Source organism: Crinia signifera, chromosome 9 (genome assembly GCF_055691185.1).
Source record: "Crinia signifera chromosome 9, ASM5569118v1, whole genome shotgun sequence".
NCBI classification, from domain to species: Eukaryota; Metazoa; Chordata; class Amphibia; order Anura; family Myobatrachidae; genus Crinia; species Crinia signifera.
In genome coordinates, this window is record NC_139225.1 from 165947038 (window position 1) to 165969385 (window position 22348).

Below are 22348 nucleotides of genomic sequence, written 5' to 3' on the forward strand. Positions count from 1 at the left end.
GGAACCACAGGTGCCAGCATGTCATCCTCTCCCTTACAGGGGAACCACAAGTGCCAGCATGTCATCCTCTCCCTTACAGGGGAACCACAAGTGCCAGCATGTCATCCTCTCCCTTACAGGGGAACCACAAGTGCCAGCATGTCATCCTCTCCCTTACAGGGGAACCACAAGTGCCAGCATGTCATCCTCTCCCTTACAGGGGAACTACAAGTGCCAGCATGTCATCCTCTGCATCAGTAGTGGAACTACAAGTGCCAGCATGTCATCCTCTCCCTTACAGGGGAACTACAAGTTCCAGCATGTCATCATGCCCCTTACAGGGGGAACTACAAGTGCCAGCATGTCATCCTCTCCATCAGTAGTGGAACTACAAGTGCCAGCATGTCATCCTCTCCCTTACAGGGGAACCACAAGTGCCAGCATGTCATCCTCTCCCTTACAGGGGAACCACAAGTGCCAGCATGTCATCCTCTCCCTTACAGGGGAACCACAAGTGCCAGCATGTCATAGACAACCATAAGTACAAGTGTCTGTGGCCAGTGCTAAGCACTGTCTCGTCTCCTTTAAGACAGGGGCGTGGTCCCTTGGTCACATGCCCAGACACACCCCCGCAATGTTGTGAGCCATGTGTTCCCTGGCCCCACTCACTATTTCATCATCTTGCTCCCCGGCCCCGCCCCCCGGCACAGGACTGGCTGCCCGGGTCGCGCCCCCTCCCAGGATGTAGGAGCCACGCCCCAGTACCGCCCCGGCCCCGCCCCCGGGTATAAGAGGCGCCGCCGCCGGCCGCGCTGTCATTGTGCCGGTATCGCTGTGCGGAAGTCCCGGAGCCGCCGCTGTACAGTGTGACTCATACACCCACAGGATGAAGGAGTGTAACGGGGCCGCCGCCTCCCCGCCCGGGGTGCGCCCTCTCCAGCACCGCTGCCTCCGCTTCCTCCGCGGGAACCTGCTGGTGCTGCTCACCGTGCTGGGAGTGCTGCTGGGGGCGGCCCTGGGGATGGCTGTGCGGCCGCTCTCGCTGGACAGCACGCAGGTGTCCTGGTTCTCCTTCCCCGGGGAGCTGCTGCTGCGGCTGCTGAAGATGATCATCCTGCCGCTGGTGGTGTGCAGCCTGGTGTCCGGAGCCGCCTCCCTGCAGCCCTCTGCCCTGGGCCGCCTGGGCGGCTGGGCGCTGCTCTTCTTCCTGGTCACCACGCTGCTCGCCTCCGGCCTGGGGGTCTGCCTGGCCCTGCTCATCCGGCCCGGGGACGTCGCGCAGGGGAATCTGTCCGGAGGCGAGGGTGTCGTGGAGGGGAAGGAGGTGGTGGACTCCTTCCTGGACCTGGTGCGGTGAGTGCGGGGCTGTGTGGGGGTATCCTGGGTGCTAGGAGATGGGAGGGGGGGGGGGCTTGGATGTGTGGGGGGCTGTCCAGAATGTGTGGGAGTATCCTGGGTGCTAGGAGGTGGGGTATTGTCCAGGAAGTATGGTGGTAGCCTGGACACTAGGGTGTGTGGTGTGTGGGTATCCTGGACACTAGGGGGTGGGGGTATCCTGGACACTAGGGTGTGTGGTGTAGGGGTACCCTGGGCACCAGGAGTTGGGGAGTTACCTGGGCTGTGTGGGGGTACCCTTGGTATTAAGATGTGGGGGATTTTATGGGCACCATGTGAGTCTCTGTATGTATATGGTGGCACTGTACACGTGGCTCCTATATCTGGGGTACAGTCAGGGTTGGCTACTGATACAGCAGAAGGAGCTGGTGCTGTGTGGGGCTGGAATGGGGGATTAGGGGAGGGGATGGTTTCTGACTGTCATTATACCGGTCAGACCTGTCCTGTGAATAGTGTGAGGTCTCCTCATACACAAATCTCACCCCCCCTACCCCCAGTCCCGTCCCACAGCACTCATTATGTCTGTACCCCACAGTCTGCAGCTTCTGGGGACAGGCAGATTATAGATTGTTTCGTTGGCGGATAGCTGTCGGAAAGAAGCTTTGGCAGGGATCGACCTGAAGCATCTGCCCGATGGGAGAATGGCAAATAGGTTGTTGCCAGGGTGAAGCTTGTCTGCCGCGATCTTCACCGCACGTTTCTTTACCCTGGCTGAGTGCAGGTCCTGTACGGGGGAGGCCAGCCCCAATGATCTTCTCTGCCGTCCCCACCACCCTTTGCAGTCTACGTTTGTCGGACTCGTGGGCCCCTCCATACCAGATTGTTATCGAGGAGCAAAGGACGGATTCCACGATTGCCGTGTAGAAGATGCGCATTTGCGCTTGTGGGATGTCGAATTTCTTGAGTTGTCTCAGGAAGAATAGCCGCTGCCGGGCCTTCTTGGCGGTAGTCTTGGTTTGAGCCCCATTTGAGGTTGCGGGATATTTCTGTTCCTAGGAACTTGACGGTCTCGACCTGTGGTAAATACTGGCATGTGCAAGGGGGGGTGAGGATATATACTGGTGTTTGCGGGGTGGGTGTGAGGGTTATATACTGGCACGTGCGGGGCATATTCGGTCATGTGCGTGGAGGGGGGGGGGGGTGAGGATATATACTGGCGTTTGCAGGGTGGCGGTGAGTGTTATATACTGGCGCGTGCGGAGGGGTGAGGGGTATATTCGGTCATGTGCGTGGAGGGGGGGTGAGGATATATACTGGTGTTTGCAGGGTGGCGGTGAGCGTTATATACTGGCGCGTGCGGGGGGGTGAGGGGTATATTCGGTCATGTGCGTGGAGGGGGGGTGAGGATATATACTGGCGTTTGCGGGGTGGCGGTGAGGGTTATATACTGGCGCGTGCGGTGAGGGGTATATTCGGTTATGTGCGTGGAGGGGGGAGTTGTATACTGGTGTGTGCTGGAGGTGAGGATTGTGTACTGGTCAGGGAGGTGTTTACACGTCACCAGCTGTAATGGTTACCGGGAACCTGTATACGTGTGCTATACACATGGGTTCCGTGTCCTGAGCTGATGCAATGTTGACTGCTGGTTGAGTATGATAACAGACACGTGGGGAAGGCCCCGCCTCCTGTGATGTCACTAATCCCCCCTCCTGTGTGTGTGTGTCTCTAATGGGCTGTGACGTTATCACCCCTCCCCCTCAGCTAGGTCTATATATAGTGTGTGTGTGTGACGCCATCTCTACGTGTGTAATAGTGATGGATGAGCTGCTCCATGCTGTGTGTAGTGTGTGCTACTCTATATAATAGTCTTATTGTGCGATCACTGCGGTGTGCTGTTCCCCTGTGTCCACTGCTGTGCTGCAAGGATGCTGTTCCTGTGTGCTGTCACTGATGTGTATTGCTGTGCTGTTCCTGTGTGCGGTCACTGCTGTGCTGCAAGGATGCTGTTCCTGTGTGCTGTCACTGATGTGTGTTGCTGTGCTGTTCCTCTGTGTCCACTGCTGTGCTGCAAGGATGCTGTTCCTGTGTGCGGTCACTGATGTGTATTGCTGTGCTGTTCCTGTGTGCGGTCACTGCTGTGCTGCAAGGATGCTGTTCCTGTGTGCTGTCACTGATGTGTGTTGCTGTGCTGTTCCTCTGTGTCCACTGCTGTGCTGCAAGGATGCTGTTCCTGTGTGCTGTCACTGATGTGTATTGCTGTGCTGTTCCTGTGTGCGGTCACTGCTGTGCTGCAAGGATGCTGTTCCTGTGTGCTGTCACTGATGTGTGTTGCTGTGCTGTTCCTCTGTGTCCACTGCTGTGCTGCAAGGATGCTGTTCCTGTGTGCGGTCACTGATGTGTATTGCTGTGCTGTTCCTGTGTGCGGTCACTGATGTGTATTGCTGTGCTGTTCCTGTGGGAGGTCACTGCAGTGTGCTGTTCCTCTGTGTGTCCGCTGCTGTGCTGCAAGGATGCTGTTCCTGTGTGCGGTTACTGCAGTGCGCTGTTCCTGTGGGCGGTTACTGTAACTTTTGTGTACAAAGGAGGCTGAACGGAGCCAGTGTGTTTGCGGCAGCGCCTATTACAGATAAAGGTCCGCTTGTGCCACCCTGTCAGTTATTCTCTGTCTGATAGCACCCGCCCCCCCCCCCCCCCCCAGTGTGTTTGTGGCAGCGCCTATTACAGATAAAGGTCCGCTTGTGCCACCCTGTCAGTTATTCTCGGTCTGAGAGCACCCGCCCCCCCCCCCCCTCCCCAGTGTGTTTGGTTATGTATGTTAGGTCACATTCTTAGTGACCCATTAAATCAAACACCCTAAATATAACCTGGAGATGACCTTGGGCTCAGCATACATGTGATGTAGAGGAAGGGGTAGTGTCATGGTTGGAGCCCCCGGGAATGTGTGTGTATAGCACTGTGTATAATGCCTCCTGGCCGTCGCAGTACAATACTGTGTGCAGTAACTGGTAAGACTGGAGCCTCCATCGGGGGACTGGCCTCTTACCCCATTATATGAGATGGTGGCCAGACTGTAACCCCCCACAGGTCTATTACTTGGCCACAATGATGTGGGGGGTGCATAACTGTTCCCCGTCCACCATAAATGTGTCGGTCCCCACCGCTGCACAAAGCAATAACTGGCTCCTGTCGTCTCTTTACAGAAACATCTTTCCCTCTAACTTGGTGTCGGCAGCTTTCCAGTCGGTAAGTCCTACACGGTGTGAAAGGGGTCTGTGGTGGGTTTATGTAGAAGTTCTCGGGGTCTCCTAACAGGTCATGCTTTCAGGATTTCTGTCTCTGTGATAATTATTCGCTCAGCAAGCTAGATCAGCGCACCTGTGCATGATCAGAGTTCTCCAGAAAACATGGCCTGAGACCTCGTGTACTGGATGGCAGCTTGCAGTGATTGCATGAATGGGTTGATGCTGTCAGATTGGGGCCATCCTATGGACCGCAGGAGGCCATATATCTATACGCTGCGTGTCTGATGTGGCGCTTATTACCGTGCGATTACTAGTCCGTGTCTCTTCCCATCATATGACCCCTGGGCTATCCTTTTACTCATCCCGATTATATTTCTCTTCCAGTACGCCACAAGCTACAAGCTGGTCAGTGTCAATGTCAGCAGTAATGTATCTGGTATGATGGAACTGAATCAGACCATGGTCAAGGTGAGAACCCTCCATTGTCCTCTTCGTACCCCCTCCACTACCAATGACTTTATGCTCAATAGTCTCTGTAGTCCTCCCTCTCTACGCCCCACAACTGGTCCCCCACAGCTTCTCTGTAGCCTTCCCACCCCGTCCCCTCCACCACTGGTGGTCTCTGTGCCCCCATCTGCTTTCCTGATGGTAAATGTCTGTGGTCTGCCAGGTACCATACGGCCAGGAGGTGGAAGGCATGAACATCTTGGGCTTGGTGGTGTTTGCCATAGTCTTCGGAGTGGCCCTTCGGAAGTTAGGAGCTGAGGGAGAGATCCTCATAAAGTTCTTCAACTCCTTTAATGAGGCCACGATGGTGCTGGTCACTTGGATCATGTGGTGAGTCCCTGATTCCGTGATGTCTCCAGTCCGGCATGAGTATTGCAGCATCTTGGTGACGGACTTCCCCCTTCCTCCCAGGTATGCGCCGATCGGTATCATGTTCCTGGTGGCGGGGAAGATCGTGGAGATGAAAGATGTGATCGTGCTCTTCACCAGCCTGGGGAAGTACATCTGCTGCTGCATTGTGGGTCACGCCATCCATGGGCTCATCGTCTTACCGCTCATCTACTTCGTCTTCACCAGGAAAAACCCCTACCGCTTCCTGTGGGGCATTGTCAGTGCGCTGGCCACTGCCTTTGGCACCTCCTCCAGGTGGGTACATTCTGCAGGGGTTAGTGTTTTACCTGTGAGAAGGAAGATGAGGCTGACTGCTAGACCAGTCTTTGTGGTGGGTGCGGTGCATGTAACAATCTGACTCCTTTTCCAGCTCTGCCACCCTCCCGCTGATGATGAAATGCGTGGAGGAACGGAATGGGGTGTCCAAGCAGATCAGCCGATTTATCCTCCCAATCGGGGCCACCGTGAACATGGATGGAGCAGCCTTGTTCCAGTGTGTGGCCGCTGTCTTCATTGCACAACTCAACAACCATCCGCTAGACTTTATACAGATCATCACTATTCTGTGAGTAGGATGCTGGGTCGGAACGGTGCCCTCCCTGCGGTCTGTATTCAGGGGTCTGACTCTTCCCTTCTTACCCAGGGTAACAGCCACAGCATCCAGCGTGGGGGCCGCAGGGATCCCGGCCGGTGGCGTCCTGACTCTGGCTATAATCCTGGAAGCAGTTGGGCTTCCAACTAACGAAATCTCCCTTATCCTGGCGGTGGACTGGTTGGTGTAAGTATCACTGGCTGCCGGCGTTCTCTTGCCCATGGTGTGTGGCATCTCTGTGGGTTGGGTAGAGGAAGGATGTCACAGGGCAGGTGATGGCAGGATATCAGGCACTGCGGCTAATCCTGCGGATGACGAGGTGTAGCGTCAGGACAAGGTCACATCACACCAAGTACAGATCCCCCCCCCCTAGTCTGGTGCCGGGGGGCCTGTTCTCTATATAAGGGCTGAAGCCTCGCTGCGTCTCGTTAGCAGTCAGATCATATTCCGCTCTCCAGCGACTGATTGCTGCATTTCTCCAGCTATTAAAGCATTACCAGTGGTTAGATGTGGGGGAGGGGGTCAGAGAGGCCTGGAGCAGCTGCTGTAACGTGAGACCGCTCAAGTCGGCTGTCTGAAAAGTGACCGTCATAGTTTTCCCTGTAACGTCACCACCAGGTCCTGCATTCAGGATTTACCTATAGCAGAATGAGCAGGGTACAATGAGCTGGAATAAGAGACCGGTGGGACATTGTGCCCCCTACAACCTGCTTCTAGTGCTGAGGGTGCAGTGCCTCTCGCTGCCTGCAGGGGGGTTCTGAGATGGAATGACTGCGCAATACTGGGGGATTTCTGTCCCTCTGGGGGCAGGATAGTGCCCAGCATGACTAGGGAAGGGTTATGTCATGGGTGGGGGGATAGAACACGGGTGTCAAACCTGCAGCCCCCCTCCAACATGAGTGGAACTACACATCCCAGCATGCCTTGCCACACACTGATAATGAGTGCTAATGCTTCTGAAGGGGGGCTTGGTGTAGTGTCCATGGGGTTGGGAGAGTTCTGACAGGTGCAGGTTTTGGGAGAGCTAGTCTGATGGGCTTGGGTGAAGTTTTGAGGGGGGTATATAATGGTGATGGGGGATGGGTGCTGTGGGTATAGGGTAGGGGAGGAGTGCCCTGGGTCTAGGATGGAGGTAGGGGTGCAGTGGGTATAGGGTAGGGGTGGAGTGCCCTGGGTATAGGATGGAGGTAGGGGTGGAGTGCCCTGGGTATAGGATGGAGGTAGGGGTGGAGTGCCCTGGGTATAGGATGGAGGTAGGGGTGGAGTGCCCTGGGTATAGGATGGAGGTAGGGGTGGAGTGCCCTGGGTATAGGATGGAGGTAGGGGTGGAGTGCCCTGGGTATAGGATGGAGGTAGGGGTGGAGTGCCCTGGGTATAGGATGGAGGTAGGGGTGGAGTGCCCTGGGTATAGGATGGAGGTAGGGGTGGAGTGCCCTGGGTATAGGATGGAGGTAGGGGTGGAGTGCCCTGGGTATAGGATGGAGGTAGGGGTGGAGTGCCCTGGGTATAGGATGGAGGTAGGGGTGGAGTGCCCTGGGTATAGGATGGAGGTAGGGGTGGAGTGCCCTGGGTATAGGATGGAGGTAGGGGTGGAGTGCCCTGGGTATAGGATGGAGGTAAGGGTGCAGTGGGTATAGGGTAGGGGAGGAGTGCCCTGGGTATAGGATGGTGGTAGGGGTGCAGTGGGTATATAAAGGTGGTAGGGGATGGGTGCCGTGGGTATAGGGTAGGGGAGGAGTGCCCTGGGTATAGGATGGAGGTAGGGGTGACCTGGGTATAGGATGGAGGTAGGAGTGCCCTGGGTATAGGATGGAGGTAGGGGTGGAGTGCCCTGGGTATAGGATGGAGGTAAGGGTGCAGTGGGTATAGGGTAGGGGAGGAGTGCCCTGGGTATAGGATGGTGGTAGGGGTGCAGTGGGTATATAAAGGTGGTAGGGGATGGGTGCCGTGGGTATAGGGTAGGGGAGGAGTGCCCTGGGTATAGGATGGAGGTAGGGGTGACCTGGGTATAGGATGGAGGTAGGGGTGCAGTGGGTATAGGATGGAGGTAGGGGTGCAGTGGGTATATAAAGGTGGTAGGGGATGGGTGCCCTGGGTATAGGATAGGGGGGTAGGGGAGGAGTGCCCTGGGTATAGGATGGAGGTAGGGGTGCAGTGTGTATAGGATGGAGGTAGGGGTGCAGTGGGTATATAAAGGTGGTAGGGGATGGGTGCCCTGGGTATAGGATAGGGGGGTAGGGGAGGAGTGCCCTGGGTATAGGATGGAGGTAGGGGTGCAGTGGGTATAGGATGGAGGTAGGAGTGCCCTGGGTATAGGATGGAGGTAGGGGTGCAGTGTGTATAGGATGGAGGTAGGGGTGCAGTGGGTATATAAAGGTGGTAGGGGATGGGTGCCCTGGGTATAGGATAGGGGGGTAGGGGAGGAGTGCCCTGGGTATAGGATGGAGGTAGGGGTGCAGTGGGTATAGGATGGAGGTAGGAGTGCCCTGGGTATAGGATGGTGGTAGGGGTGCAGTGGGTATAGGATGGAGGTAGGGGTGCAGTGGGTATATAAAGGTGGTAGGGGATGGGTGCTGTGGGTATAGAATAGGGGGGTAGGGGATGGGGGGTGGGTGCCAGGGCTATAGGATGGGTGCCGTGGGTATAGGGTAGGGGAGGAGTGCCCTGGGTATAGGATGGAGGTAGGGGTGCAGTGGGTATAGGATGATGGTGGTAGGGGTGCAGTGGGTATATAAAGGTGGTAGGGGATGGGTGCTGTGGGTATAGAATAGGGGGGTAGGAGATGGGGGGTGGGTGCCAGGGCTATAGGATGGATGCAGTGGGTAACAGCTGCTGTGTGCATTCTGTGGTTCCCCGATCACTGGTGCATGATGGGTTTTCTCTTCCATTCCCAGTGACCGCACTTGCACGGTGCTGAACGTAGAGGGCGATGCATTTGGTGCCGGACTCCTCCAGGTGTACAGCGACCGGACCGCAGAGCCCAGCAGTGATCCAGTCGACCTAACGGGAGTGAAAATAATAAACGCAGATGATCAGCCGGAGGGAGACCCCTTACTGACTAAGAACGTCCAGGTCATTGTGGATGGGGCCAGCCCGCTGGAGAAGGAATCTACGATGTGAGCAAGTGACTGTTGCTGTACGGATAACGTTACACTCTGCCCCGGCCAAGGGCAATTTTATTATTTTTTATTAATATTATTTTTTATATGGATTTAAATTATCGGCTATGTTGTCGTGGCAACAGGGTGCATTCTCCTCCAATCAGTCATGTAAATCTTACAGCAGGTCCAGCGCCTGCCTCAGCAATGCTGCAAGGACCTGTCGCCCTATTTTCTACGTCTGTTGGGTTCTATGTTGTGCGTCTGTAACTTTATTGTGAAAGAGTTGCGATATTGAGCTGCGCTGTAAAAGGACCAAATTGAATCCGCGGTGCAGGGTTTGTGTGGTTGTCCCCTATCCGGAGCTGTGGACACTATTCGTGGTCTGTCCTTGGCTCCTGGTCTTCATACAGACTGTAATTACGATGGCAGTGGTCTCTCTGCCCCGATATCTGGGACTGGATCATGGCCACATAACGTGGCTGTTATGCTATAAGCACTGCTGCTGGCGTGGTACTGTATACTGTGGCTGCTGTGTGGACAAATGGATCAGAGTGACTGAGTCGTGTTGTAGCGAATGAAGTAAAAATCTAAAAAACTAAAGCTCTCTGTGTTGGTTCTTGTGGGTCTGACTCAGCGTGGAGGGGGAACTGGGGGGATGGGTGGGGTGCTCACAGGCAGGCCCGGTGTCAGGGGTGGGGGGGTCAAGAGGGATAGTCCTGAGGGGCCCCAAGCCCTGCCAGCACCCCTCTCAGCTGTCTGTGTAAAAACTAAGCGGGTCGCCTGGGACGCGTTCTCCTGGGGCTATACTGTGCGGCCAAGTAGCAGGGAAGGTGGAGAACGCGCCTTGGAGAGCTGTAGTTAGTGGAGATCTACAGCACCCAGCCCAGAGAAGGAGCAGCAGCGCCCGGATGAGGACTGTGCCCAGTTCTGTATAGGTCACTGGTATGTCCTCATCTAAATACTGTGCCCAGTTGTGTATAGGTCACTGGTGCGGCCTCATCTAGATACTGTGCCCGGTTCTGTACAGATCACTGGTGCGGCCTCATTTAGATACTGTGCCCGGTTCTTTATAGGTCACTTGTGCGGCCTCATCTAGATACTGTGCCCAGTTCTGTATAGGTCACTGGTGCGGCCTCATCTAGATACTGTGCCCTGTTCTGTATAGGTCACTGGTGCGGCCTCATCTAGATACTGTGCCCAGTTCTGTATAGGTCACTGGTGCGGCCTCATCTAGATACTGTGCCCTGTTCTGTATAGGTCACTGGTGCGGCCTCATCTAGATACTGTGCCCAGTTCTGTATAGGTCACTGGTGCGGCCTCATCTAGATACTGTGCCCTGTTCTGTATAGGTCACTGGTGCGGCCTCATCTAAATACTGTGCCCAGTTGTGTATAGGTCACTGGTGCGGCCTCATCTAGATACTGTGCCCGGTTCTGTACAGATCACTGGTGCGGCCTCATTTAGATACTGTGCCCGGTTCTTTATAGGTCACTTGTGCGGCCTCATCTAGATACTGTGCCCAGTTCTGTATAGGTCACTGGTGCGGCCTCATCTAGATACTGTGCCCTGTTCTGTATAGGTCACTGGTGCGGCCTCATCTAGATACTGTGCCCAGTTCTGTATAGGTCACTGGTACGGCCTCATCTAGACACTGTGCCCAGTTCTGTATAGGTCACTGGTGCGGCCTCATCTAGATACTGTGCCCAGTTCTGTATAGGTCACTGGTGCGGCCTCATCTAGATACTGTGCCCGGTTCTGTATAGGTCACTGGTGCGGCCTCATCTAGATACTGTGCCCGGTTCTGTATAGGTCACTGGTGCGGCCTCATCTAGATACTGTGCCCGGTTCTGTATAGGTCACTGGTGCGGCCTCCTCTAGATACTGTGCCCGGTTCTGTATAGGTCACTGGTGCGGCCTCATCTATATACTGTGCCCGGTTCTGTATAGGTCACTGGTACGGCCTCATCTAGAATACTGTGCCCAGTTCTGTATAGGTCACTGGTGCGGCCTCATCTAGATACTGTGCCCAGTTCTGTATAGGTCACTGGTGCGGCCTCATCTATATACTGTGCCCGGTTCTGTATAGGTCACTGGTGCGGCCTCATCTATATACTGTGCCCGGTTCTGTATAGGTCACTGGTGCGGCCTCATCTATATACTGTGCCCGGTTCTGTATAGGTCACTGGTGCGGCCTCATCTATATACTGTGCCCGGTTCTGTATAGGTCACTGGTGCGGCCTCATCTATATACTGTGCCTGGTTCTGTATAGGTCACTGGTGCGGCCTCATCTAGATACTGTGCCCGGTTCTGTATAGGACACTGGTGAGGCCTCATCTATATACTGTGCCCGGTTCTGTATAGGTCACTGGTGCGGCCTCATCTATATACTGTGCCTGGTTCTGTATAGGTCACTGGTGCGGCCTCATCTATATACTGTGCCTGGTTCTGTATAGGTCACTGGTGCGGCCTCATCTAGATACTGTGCCCGGTTCTGTATAGGACACTGGTGCGGCCTCATCTATATACAGTGCCTGGTTCTGTATAGGTATATATTGTGGCTTACAGAAGGTGATTTCCAGCTGTTCTGTTACCTTGGTATCTGACAATGTTACGCTGTTCTGTTACCTTGGTATCTGATATGGTTACGCTGCTGCTCCAACTGATTGTGTGATGAACTGATTCTTCGGCACGTTTAGGAATCCCCTACTTTTACCTGACATACTGGTCTCATTTGTCCAGTCAATGTCTGGAAAGTTAAAATCCCCCAAAATTAATATTTGCCCCATATCTGCTGAATTTTGGATTTGGTTTAAAAGCTGCGCCTTATCCCTTTCATTAATGTAAAGGTGCGTACACACATACAGATTAATCTGTCAGATCTATCTGGTGGGAACAAAAACTTGGAAATGTTTGGGAGCAAATGACAAGCAAAAATGTCCACACAAATGCAGGAAAACGGGAAAAAAAATATCTGCTCTGATAAATTTGTTATATCAGAATGATTTAAACAATTTGTCTGACTGATCACTGTCTGTTTTCTAGCGTTTGGGAACAATTATTTGATTGTCATTTGCTCCCGTACATTTCCAGGTTATTGTTCCCACCAGATAGATCAGACATAAAATCTGTATGTGTGTACGCACCTTAAGTCTGTAACATACCCCTAGTAAAAATGTGTATATTTTTTTAAATCCTTTGCCAACATGGTCTCAGTATTATCCTCTCCTATCCCTGCACGGCTTCTGTATTATCCTTTAGCTATTACAGCACCCATTTCCTTTACACAATGGCCAGTACTCAATGCTCCAGATTCACTGGTGTTTGATTTACCCTATTCAATGTTCACTGTTTGCCGAAAGCGACCAGTGGATGCCGGTCAGTTCGCCGTTTCGCTGCAATTCGCTGGTGTATTTCAATGGGGTTTTCACTGGGATTTGCCGAGAGTGTATTTGATGCTAGGATGGAGAACTGATTTTTGCCAGGATTCACCATTTTGCATTTGACATCTTTTAAGGTGAACTGGAAAGTGATCTTTTAAAATAAAGGTGTTTTTTTTTTTTTTTTTTTTTACTTCTGTGAAGGGCATGCTATTTTTATTCATGTGCTTGAAGCACATTAATATATCATTTTATTTTTAAACCTTTTTTTTTTTTTTTACACTCTTGCCAGAAGGGAGCTGTTCATTAATATTCATTGCACTCTGGTCCTGATCATTACATACGCAGGATCGGGACCAGTGCGTGCAGCGATTCCTTATCCCAGCCCCTGCCAGCTCTGGGGGGGCTCTGCCAGTGTCCTGGCAGTCCTCCTTAGTGTCTGGCGCAGGCAGGGAGGCTTCCATCTCCCTGCTGCAATCCCCCAGTTCCCTGTGGCATTTGCCGCTGGGGTTAAAATTAGCTGCCAGGGGCTTGCTGCCCCTGCCGCATTGAATAGGGTGACACGGAGGGCTGGCAGCGAATGCTCTAGCCCTCTGGAACCCTTGACAGGATTCGCTGCACATTTCGAAAACCAGCAATGAAAACTGCAAAAATGTCTTGGGGTTGATCTTGCATAAAGGCGCCCCCTCCCCTTTTTCCTTGAATGGGTATATTCTTCCATGGTAATAGCCCAATTGTGCGACTCGTGGGACCATGTTTCTGTTCTACCAATTATATTATCGTCCTCTCTTGTGGCCAGGGTTTCCAGTTCCCCAATTTTGCCTGCCATGCTTTATGTGTTGGGCAACAAGCATTTCAGTTTATGTTCTTACTTTCCCTTTTCGAGGTTTGTTTGTTAGTTATTTCTAGTTTTACCGACCCCTTCTGATCCTCCCTCTTCTGTCTATCTAGCCCATAGTTTCTTTCTATATCCCCCCCATATATGTCTAGTTTAAAGATTCCTCCAACCACCCTGCTTCCTAGCACAGCCCTAATCAATATCTGCTGTATAAATGGCCCGTGTAAATGACGCATGTATACTCGCCCGACTTCCTGCACGCTGTTTACAGAATCCCAAATGTGTCTAAAATGCTTACATTTGTAACAACTCTTCAGAACGTGCAGGAGCTTCCGTCCTCACAGACACCACAATGACGCTCTACTATATATGTTAGTAATGCGGGCGGATAATCAGACATCAGTGGCCGGTGTCTGGATGGTAAGTAGCAGAAAGTGAGACATCGCTACAACATTTATTTGTCACACATCAATCGCTACAACATTTATTTGTCACACATCAATCACAAAGGTCTACTGTCACCCCTCAGCGCACTGCAGCTTCTTTCTATTACAGATACTGTAGATAAAACTCCTCAAAAACCTTTAGGAAAGTGCCCTGCTAAAATCTTACAGGGACCATTAAGAAGACTACAGTCACTTGAGCTGCTGTGACATCAGTCCCTGTATATGCATGTATAGAAGCTCTTCCCGTGCTGCACGGATGACTACTTGGTGCACAGACCTTGTGGCTTACAGTATATGCAGCACACTTAGTGTATATTAGCTATGTAACACAGCAAATGAAACTGTATCCATTATGCTTTACATGAGTACCACCGCTACCTATTTGACTCATTTCCGGAACCCCATATAGGTGACTGAATATTTCCCATCAAATCTCCTTACACTAAAGGCCCCCATACACTAGGGCGACTTGTCCTTAGGACAAGTCGCCCCTGACTTCTCCCTGAGCTGCCCCGGCTGATCCCCGGGGGAGCTTGATTAGATTGGCACTTAATGTGCCATTTTTTACATGTGATAAATCGTCTCGATTTATCACATGTAAAAAACCCGGGGGGGGGGGGGGGCGGCTACAGAGCAGGGCTGCTGGTGGGAGCAGGGGCTCTATGCCGCCTGTGTCCCCCGCAGCGTCCCCAGCCCCCCCTGCTCCCTCTGCCGCCGCGCCACCCCACTAGGTCCCAAGTCGGGTGGTCGGACGTGCAGCAGGTCCGACCACCCGACGCAGATCCGATGCGCACGGGACCGCGCATCGGATCTGAGGGGACATCAAAACTAGCCGATTTCGGCCAGATCCGACTGATCTGGCTGAAATCTGACCAAAATCGGCTATGAACCACATATTGGGGGGGGCACTCTATACATCAATGTGCAAACCAGCATAATCCTCCTTCTCCTTCCCTACCACAAGGTCAGAGCATGCTGTGCACTGCTGCCACCTAGTGGTTTCCCCCAACATGTGCACAACACTAAATCCTGCAAACTCTCACTCTCCTCTCGCTGTACAGCAGGTGCACAGCTCCCAGTCCTGTCCATCTCATGTTCCCTGCCTATAGTGCCTCCACCTGGCCGATACCCCTTCCAGCTTCAACTCTCTTTCATCCTAAGTAAGGCAGGGTTGGGGTATTGGGGTTCCTCTATCGCTTTCTCTCCAAACTTCATTTTTAGCAGTTCTACATGTCGATTTGGGGCCTGAACAGAGGCTCCTGCAAAGGGGAGAACCTGTAGGGGCTGTAAGAAGCTCTCAGGAAACTCAATGTCCTGTGGGTGGCCTGTCCATGAGTCTCTGGTCATCAGTCCGTCCCGAGGGTAGAAGGGCCACAAATCCACGTGTAGATGGTTGCTTTGGCTGTATTGTACTCTGAAGAAGTCTCCTTCCACTGCTCGCTCCCATACGAAGCCCTCTGCATCTACAAGAGAGCCGCCCTGTGCGCCTCTCAGCTCTGGACACAGCGTGATGTCTTCTAGATAAATGCCAAGGTCTACATCATAATCCCACGGGATGATGTCACCATGACGGGCAGCCCCAAGCAGGCTCCCACCTTCTAGCCAGTAGCGGACATTGCTGGCCTCCAGAACCTTGATGACATGAAGAGCCGTAGATCTCAAGGCACGAAGGCAGCACGGCGGTGTCCAACGTCCCTCATAGAGGTAGTCTGGGGTCTCCCCAACCACCGTCCCGAAGCAGCGTGGGGTTTCCTTAGAGCAGCCGTACCATCGATCTCCACCATCAAGGCCACGGACCAGTCTGACACCTAGGGCTTGCATGGTAGCAGCCTCCTCAGCACGTGCTGCCTGCTCGGCTTTCCAGCGCCCATGGTCTGTGGCTGGCAGAGGAGTGCGAGGAAACATGGCACCTTCAAGCACCTTTACCCCCCAACTACGCAGGGCGGCCTGAATAAAAATGGCTGCCTGCACTGGACGCAAGAGGGGAAAAGGCAATTCAAAGAAGTCTTTGGATCGCATCAGAAGGACAGCGCTTCCCAAGACTGCCCCACAAAGGTCACCCGTTCCCGCTGGGCTGTATTCTACGGTCCACTGACGAAGCAACACTTTGAGATGCAAACATCGGAGCACAGTACCAGCCCCAGCTACTATGATCCTCACTCCAGGTGGGGAATCACGTAGCCCACGAACCATACGATCCAACAGATCTGGGGGATTTAGAGCCGTGCCATCAGGAACTAAGGCTACAAAACGAGTGTGAATGTGGGACTCTAGGCGTACGGCAGAGCCAGGCTGCTCCGGCGATGGATGAAGCCTCAGGATGTTTACTCCTAGTACTGGAGGGTATGGAAGGGCATCGGATACAACCAGGAGACGGACAGGGCGAGAGCGGAGGAAGGAGAGGTTTAATGCAGCCAGCCCATGCTCAAAGGTGTAGAACTCACGCACAATGACGGTGATGCCCGGAGACAATGCAGAGGGGGGACTATGTCGTCCTGCTGGGGGGACTTGTAGGTGCCATGTATAATAGAGCAGCAGAATATTGCAGAGCAGTGTTAGGGCAACCAGCACATGGCACAACGGGCACCGCATCCTTCACCCATCACATGCAGCAGCGAGGACGAGGAAGCCTGAGAAGACAAGAGCAGGTCACATTACTCTCAGCAGAAAATACAGTATTTATCTGCAGATATACAGGCCGCCACCTTCAGACAACTTTAATTTCCTGGTAATGTGCCCTCCTGTAACCCTAATCCAGAGCTTTCTCTGCAGATATACAGGCCGCCACCTTCAGACAACTTTAATTTCCTTGTTATGTGACCTCCTGTATACCTAATCCAGAGCTTTCTCTGCAGATATACAGGCCGCCACCTTCAGACAACTTTAATTTCCTTGTTATGTGACCTCCTGTATACCTAATCCAGAGCTTTCTCTGCAGATATACAGGCCGCCACCTTCAGACAACTTTAATTTCCTTGTTATGTGACCTCCTGTATACCTAATCCAGAGCTTTCTCTGCAGATATACAGGTCACCACCTTCAGACAACTTTCATTTCCTTGTTATGTGCCCTCCTGTATACCTAATCCAGAGCTTTCTCTGCAGATATACAGGCCGCCACCTTCAGACAACTTTAATTTCCTTGTTATGTGACCTCCTGTATACCTAATCCAGAGCTTTCTCTGCAGATATACAGGCCGCCACCTTCAGACAACTTTAATTTCCTTGATATGTGACCTCCTGTATACCTAATCCAGAGCTTTCTCTGCAGATATACAGGTCACCACCTTCAGACAACTTTCATTTCCTGGTTATGTGACCTCCTGTATACCTAATCCAGAGCTTTCTCTGCAGATATACAGGTCACCACCTTCAGACAACTTTCATTTCCTGGTTATGTGACCTCCTGTAACCCTAATCCAGAGCTTTCTCTGCAGATATACAGGTCACCACCTTCAGACAACTTTCATTTCCTGGTTATGTGACCTCCTGTATACCTAATCCAGAGCTTTCTCTGCAGATATACAGGTCACCACCTTCAGACAACTTTCATTTCCTGGTTATGTGACCTCCTGTATACCTAATCCAGAGCTTTCTCTGCAGATATACAGGTCACCACCTTCAGACAACTTTCATTTCCTGGTTATGTGACCTCCTGTAACCCTAATCCAGAGCTTTCTCTGCAGATATACAGGCCGCCACCTTCAGACAACTTTAATTTCCTTGATATGTGACCTCCTGTATACCTAATCCAGAGCTTTCTCTGCAGATATACAGGCCGCCACCTTCAGACAACTTTAATTTCCTGGTTATGTGACCACCTGTATACCTAATCCAGAGCTTTCTCTGCAGATATACAGGCCGCCACCTTCAGACAACTTTAATTTCCTTGATATGTGACCTCCTGTATACCTAATCCAGAGCTTTCTCTGCAGATATACAGGCCGCCACCTTCAGACAACTTTAATTTCCTGGTTATGTGACCTCCTGTAACCCTAATCCAGAGCTTTCTCTGCAGATATACAGGTCACCACCTTCAGACAACTTTCATTTCCTGGTTATGTGACCACCTGTATACCTAATCCAGAGCTTTCTCTGCAGATATACAGGTCACCACCTTCAGACAACTTTCATTTCCTGGTTATGTGACCTCCTGTATACCTAATCCAGAGCTTTCTCTGCAGATATACAGGTCACCACCTTCAGACAACTTTCATTTCCTGGTTATGTGACCTCCTGTAACCCTAATCCAGAGCTTTCGCTGCAGAACTGTCCGTCAAGCAAAAGGGATAAATTCCTGCTCAACTTTTGGTGAAATTATAATTTGTGTGTCCTGGCAATGCTGCAGTGAGAATGGCTAAAAGGAGGAATAAGGCCCATACAGCATTATGCACATAGAAAGTATATGTCAGCAGCTGATGCTTGTGTATTATTGCCAGTGAGGCCTAGTGCAGATCCAGGTCTCTTACCCACCCCGCTCATGTGCCAGCACCATATCTCTCACCCCCACGCACATTCCAGCACCAGCTCTTCTGCCCACCCGCACATGTTCCAGTGCCAGGTCTGGTCTCACCCACATTCTAGTGTCGGATCTCCTCCTGCCCACGTTCCAACACCAGGTCCCATCCCCCTTTCGCCCCTCACATTTCAGTCCCTAGTCCCCTGCCACCCACATTCCGTGTTATGATTACTGCTGGAACTGAAGTCCGTCCACAGTTACTATGGAGGAGGGGGAGGGAGGGGGAGGGGGAGGGGGAGGGGGGGGGGGGGGGGGGGGGGAGAGAGAGAATCACAACGGACCAGTAATCTTTTCATCAGCAGAATGCCACACGGTTGTTGCACAGGATACATGTTGGAAGGGGATGCGGAGATATGCGGCGTATGCATGCATAGCATCACAGAACATTACGGAAGATGAGGGTTCATTTGTGTCACAGGTTATATAACCTAACAGTATATTTTTGGATTGTGAGAGGAAACTGGAGTACCCAGAGGAAACTCACCCAAGCAGGGTGTGAGGCAGTAATGCTTCTCATTACACCGCCCGCCCTATAAGCCAGTCACAATATACTCTCTATGCGCCGATGAGGAGGTACTAGAAGTCAGGGGATATATACCAGAATGCGTGGTGGCAGCAGTTACATGCAGGAGACTGTGCAGTCATATTGTAATGATCAAAGAATGTGGCAGCCAGAAAATACAGATTGCAAAGAGGTGGTGGGAATACAGAGTGGAGTGTAGCAGTCAGTACTTATAGACGGATGAGTGGTGGCCGGAAAACCGGAAACCGCAGGGACCGTTGTAAGCTGTGCAAAGGTTTTCACATTGTAGCACTGTGCGCGCTGCAGGTCACAGTGTCACGGCACAGGTGCGCACTGCAGGTCACAGCACAGGTGCGCGCTGTGGGTTAAGGAACCATTCTACGTGGCTGCAGGGTCCTGAGAAAACCTCTATGATCATGGGTGTTTATTGTGCTGATCTGTGGGCCTGTTCCAGCAGTTCTTGCAGTCTGTGAATGAGTCTATGAGGTCAATCCCATTACACCCCACCGGTGTGAGTGGTCATCCGGGTGCAGTTTTAATTAAAAACGGCACCCAAATTAACCCCAATTTACACCCTTTGCAGGGCCGAATTCTCTGCAAATTGCTATCACGCCTATGGAGGTGCGAGCACTTTTCAGCAAATTCAGCCTGCCGTAAAGTGAGTCCGGTGTTGTGATGATTCGCAACTATCAAGTCACTCAAACTGCGTTGTTGCAGCTGAGCAATCAGGCCCATTGTGTGGCTGGTGGTGCAGATACATTCCTCACCCAAATACACGCCATACCTCATACATCCCTTACCCACATAATATAATCCTACATCCATCACAGCTGAGAGTCTGGCTGCCAGCTAGCCGCGGGCGACACAGACAGCAAATGAGCGTAGCAACTTCTGTACAGCCACCAAATAAATTCCTTACCCCATAGATATGCCAATTACAGGGGTATTTATTCAATCACAGAATTCGCCTCCCTAATAGGAGGATTGTGTGTTTGAGTTTGTGGCACCGCTGTAGGACCCCGTTTATTTATACAAGACAGCAATCTGTGATATACTCAGGGGTGTGTTACCACAGACATCATTTTATCAAGATAGAACACATAGGAAATAATCTGTCTAGATGTGGCGCACTAAAAAGAATTGAGAAATTCACAATAAAATTAACTTTTTTGTATCATTTAAAACTGAAATATTAAAAACACAAGAATAAGACAGACAAGGTGAACATAGTGTGTGTTAATAACAGCGCGTGCGGGAATGCCGTGCGTTTTATTAATAGTCTGTTAATTAAAGCGCATGGAATAATGTGGCCGTGGTCCTGTGTGTGATACCAAGCCTATAGTGTCTAGGTGTAGTTCCTATGCTGAGTGGGGGGTGAAGAGAATCGCAGGTTCCCCTGTTATATAGATTTCTCACACTGGGCGGCTTTCAGCTCAAAGCCTCCAAATACACATCATACCTCATATATTCAGGGAAGTCACGTCATCGGCATTTGGTCTGTAGAATTTATTTTAATCTCCTTTCAGAAAAGACAAATACATCCCTGTGCAGCACACTCTCCCAGCTCCGCTATAGACTTGGTATTCCATCAGTATAAAATGCCTTGGTGAGCAGAGAGCCAGGAATGCACCTCTGTCGGCACCTCGTTATCAGACGCCAATCTTCATCAGCAAACAGGTGATAGTCCGATAGGGTGAGATCAGGACTATCGGGTGGAGATTATTAGAGAGCGTGGACAGTGGGGTTTATTAACAAGGCGGAAGTTCTGTTGAAGATTGGATGTTGTTGTGGACAACCAATTAGAGTCTACTTATGTAGAACCTTCTAGAAGAGAATACATAGAATCTGATTGGTAAGTAAAGCCCAGCATGAGCAGCTGGAGAAACCCTGTAACCATCGTTGGTGGCTGCGGAACCTTTCTCCTGACCACGTCCCAGTACTGGCCCTTGAGAACCCCCAGAAAACAGCCCCAATTGTTTGTAGATGTCTGAACACCTCTATTTGTGCTGGTCTGTGAATTGTTTCGGTTCCCATCGCCCACAAACTTGGCGAAACCCCAGTCTGTCGTGGAATATTGCATATGCAGAGCCGCGGCTGATTTGCAACATAATCCACGGACACTCGTCTAAACAACATAATCAGTTCACGCGCGCTCAATATTCTCAGCTGTTGTGGATGTGGCCGGGCGCCCGGCTCCTCCTTCGTGGCTGACACGTGTGCGAACTTCCTTGAACTTCTCTATCCATTCATAGACACTTCTCCGTGACAAAAAACACATTGTCCATACTGCGCACAAAACCTGAGATAAATATCAGCGCCAGACACTCCCTCGGACCACGGATCACTGCACGCTGCTCCTCATTCGTGGAAATCACAAGTGGGGCGGCCATATCTTCTCGCACTGCGGTCACAGTGACCAGGGAGACCGTGACCTAGTACGGAAAGCGCTGATCAGACAGAAGTTTTACTATTACTGGAGTGCAGGTCGTTATTGATTCACTCTCTTATATAACCCCAAATTCCTACCGTACTATAATATACGCATGCTCAAATATACCCCTTATCCATTATATCAAAACTAATGCCTTTTATCTAGTGCTCTGAATAAAAACTGCTGCACCTCTGCATAGATCCCATTACAGTTTACAGATGGACTAAAGCCCTGGACACCCTAGACGACCAACGGGCGTGGGTGGACGATAAAATGTCTACACACTGATAAGATCGTGCACTTGTGTCACCAGGACCCTGCTGAACATGCAGATTGTTCAGACATAAGTAGCCAATGACCTGTGTTGAACGTACAACTACCCGTTCTTTAGAAGTTAATTCTCAGAAGGGCCTCCTGAGCAATTCCTTGTGTGTAAATCAGGTGTGTATGGGGCTAAGCAGTACAGAGCAACACATGTGAGGGCAGCACGGACGGTGTAATGGTTATATTACTGCCTCACAGCGCTGAGGTCATGGGTTCTATCCCCACCATGTGTTATATATACGGGGCAGTACGGATCGTGTAATGGTTAGTATTACTGCCTCACAGCACTGAGGTCATGGGTTCTATCCCTACCATGTGTTATATATACGGGGCAGTACGGACGGTGTAATGGTTATATTACTGCATCACAGAGCTGAGGTCATGGGTTCTATCCCCATCATGTGTTATATATACGGGGCAGTACGGACGGTGTAATGGTTAGTATTACTGCCTCACAGCACTGAGGTCATGGGTTCTATCCCTACCATGTGTTATATATACGGGGCAGTACGGACGGTGTAATGGTTACATTACTGCCTCACAGCGCTGAGGTCATGGGTTCTATCCCCACCATGTGTTATATATACGGGGCAGTACGGACGGTGTAATGGTTACATTACTGCCTCACAGCGCTGAGGTCATGGGTTCTATCCCCACCATGTGTTATATATACGGGGCAGTACGGACGGTGTAATGGTTAGTATTACTGCCTCACAGCGCTGAGGTCATGGGTTCTATCCCCAC

The 22348-nt window shown here is 51.6% G+C and overlaps 2 protein-coding genes across 3 annotated transcripts in view; one reads left to right on the forward strand and one right to left on the reverse strand.

Moving 5' to 3' along the window:
• The first annotated feature begins 778 nt into the window (after positions 1-778).
• SLC1A5 (solute carrier family 1 member 5) lies at positions 779-9746 on the forward strand. The gene is made up of 8 exons (XM_083160395.1): positions 779-1332; positions 4515-4557; positions 4941-5024; positions 5227-5393; positions 5475-5708; positions 5824-6018; positions 6097-6231; positions 8940-9746. Exons 1-8 carry the CDS (start codon positions 866-868, stop codon positions 9163-9165), a joined length of 1551 nt encoding a protein of 516 aa, XP_083016521.1. The 5' UTR covers positions 779-865; the 3' UTR covers positions 9166-9746.
• Positions 9747-14716: 4970 nt separating this feature from the next.
• Positions 14717-22348, reverse strand: part of FKRP (fukutin related protein) — a 28520-nt gene continuing 20888 nt past the window's right edge. Inside the window, exons 2-3 of one of the 2 annotated variants that reach the window (XM_083160397.1) lie at positions 20309-21281; positions 14717-16438 (exon numbers count right to left, since the gene is read on the reverse strand). In XM_083160397.1, the coding sequence (XP_083016523.1) occupies positions 14949-16400 (1452 nt within the window). In that variant the 5' untranslated portion in view covers positions 16401-16438; positions 20309-21281 and the 3' untranslated portion in view covers positions 14717-14948. The remainder of the gene's footprint in view (positions 16439-20308; positions 21282-22348) is intronic. The other variant, XM_083160396.1, reaches the window with a different exon arrangement.

What these genes read in the sequence shown, in the direction of transcription:
- SLC1A5 (XM_083160395.1), top strand. Translation starts at nt 866, where the DNA reads ATGAAGGAGTGTAACGGGGCCGCCGCCTCCCCGCCCGGGGTGCGCCCT. An exon ending in TGTCGGCAGCTTTCCAGTCG is followed by an intron (nt 4,558 to 4,940) that starts GTAAGTCCTACA and finishes TTTCTCTTCCAG; the next exon opens with TACGCCACAAGCTACAAGCT. An exon ending in TGAATCAGACCATGGTCAAG is followed by an intron (nt 5,025 to 5,226) that starts GTGAGAACCCTC and finishes GTGGTCTGCCAG; the next exon opens with GTACCATACGGCCAGGAGGT.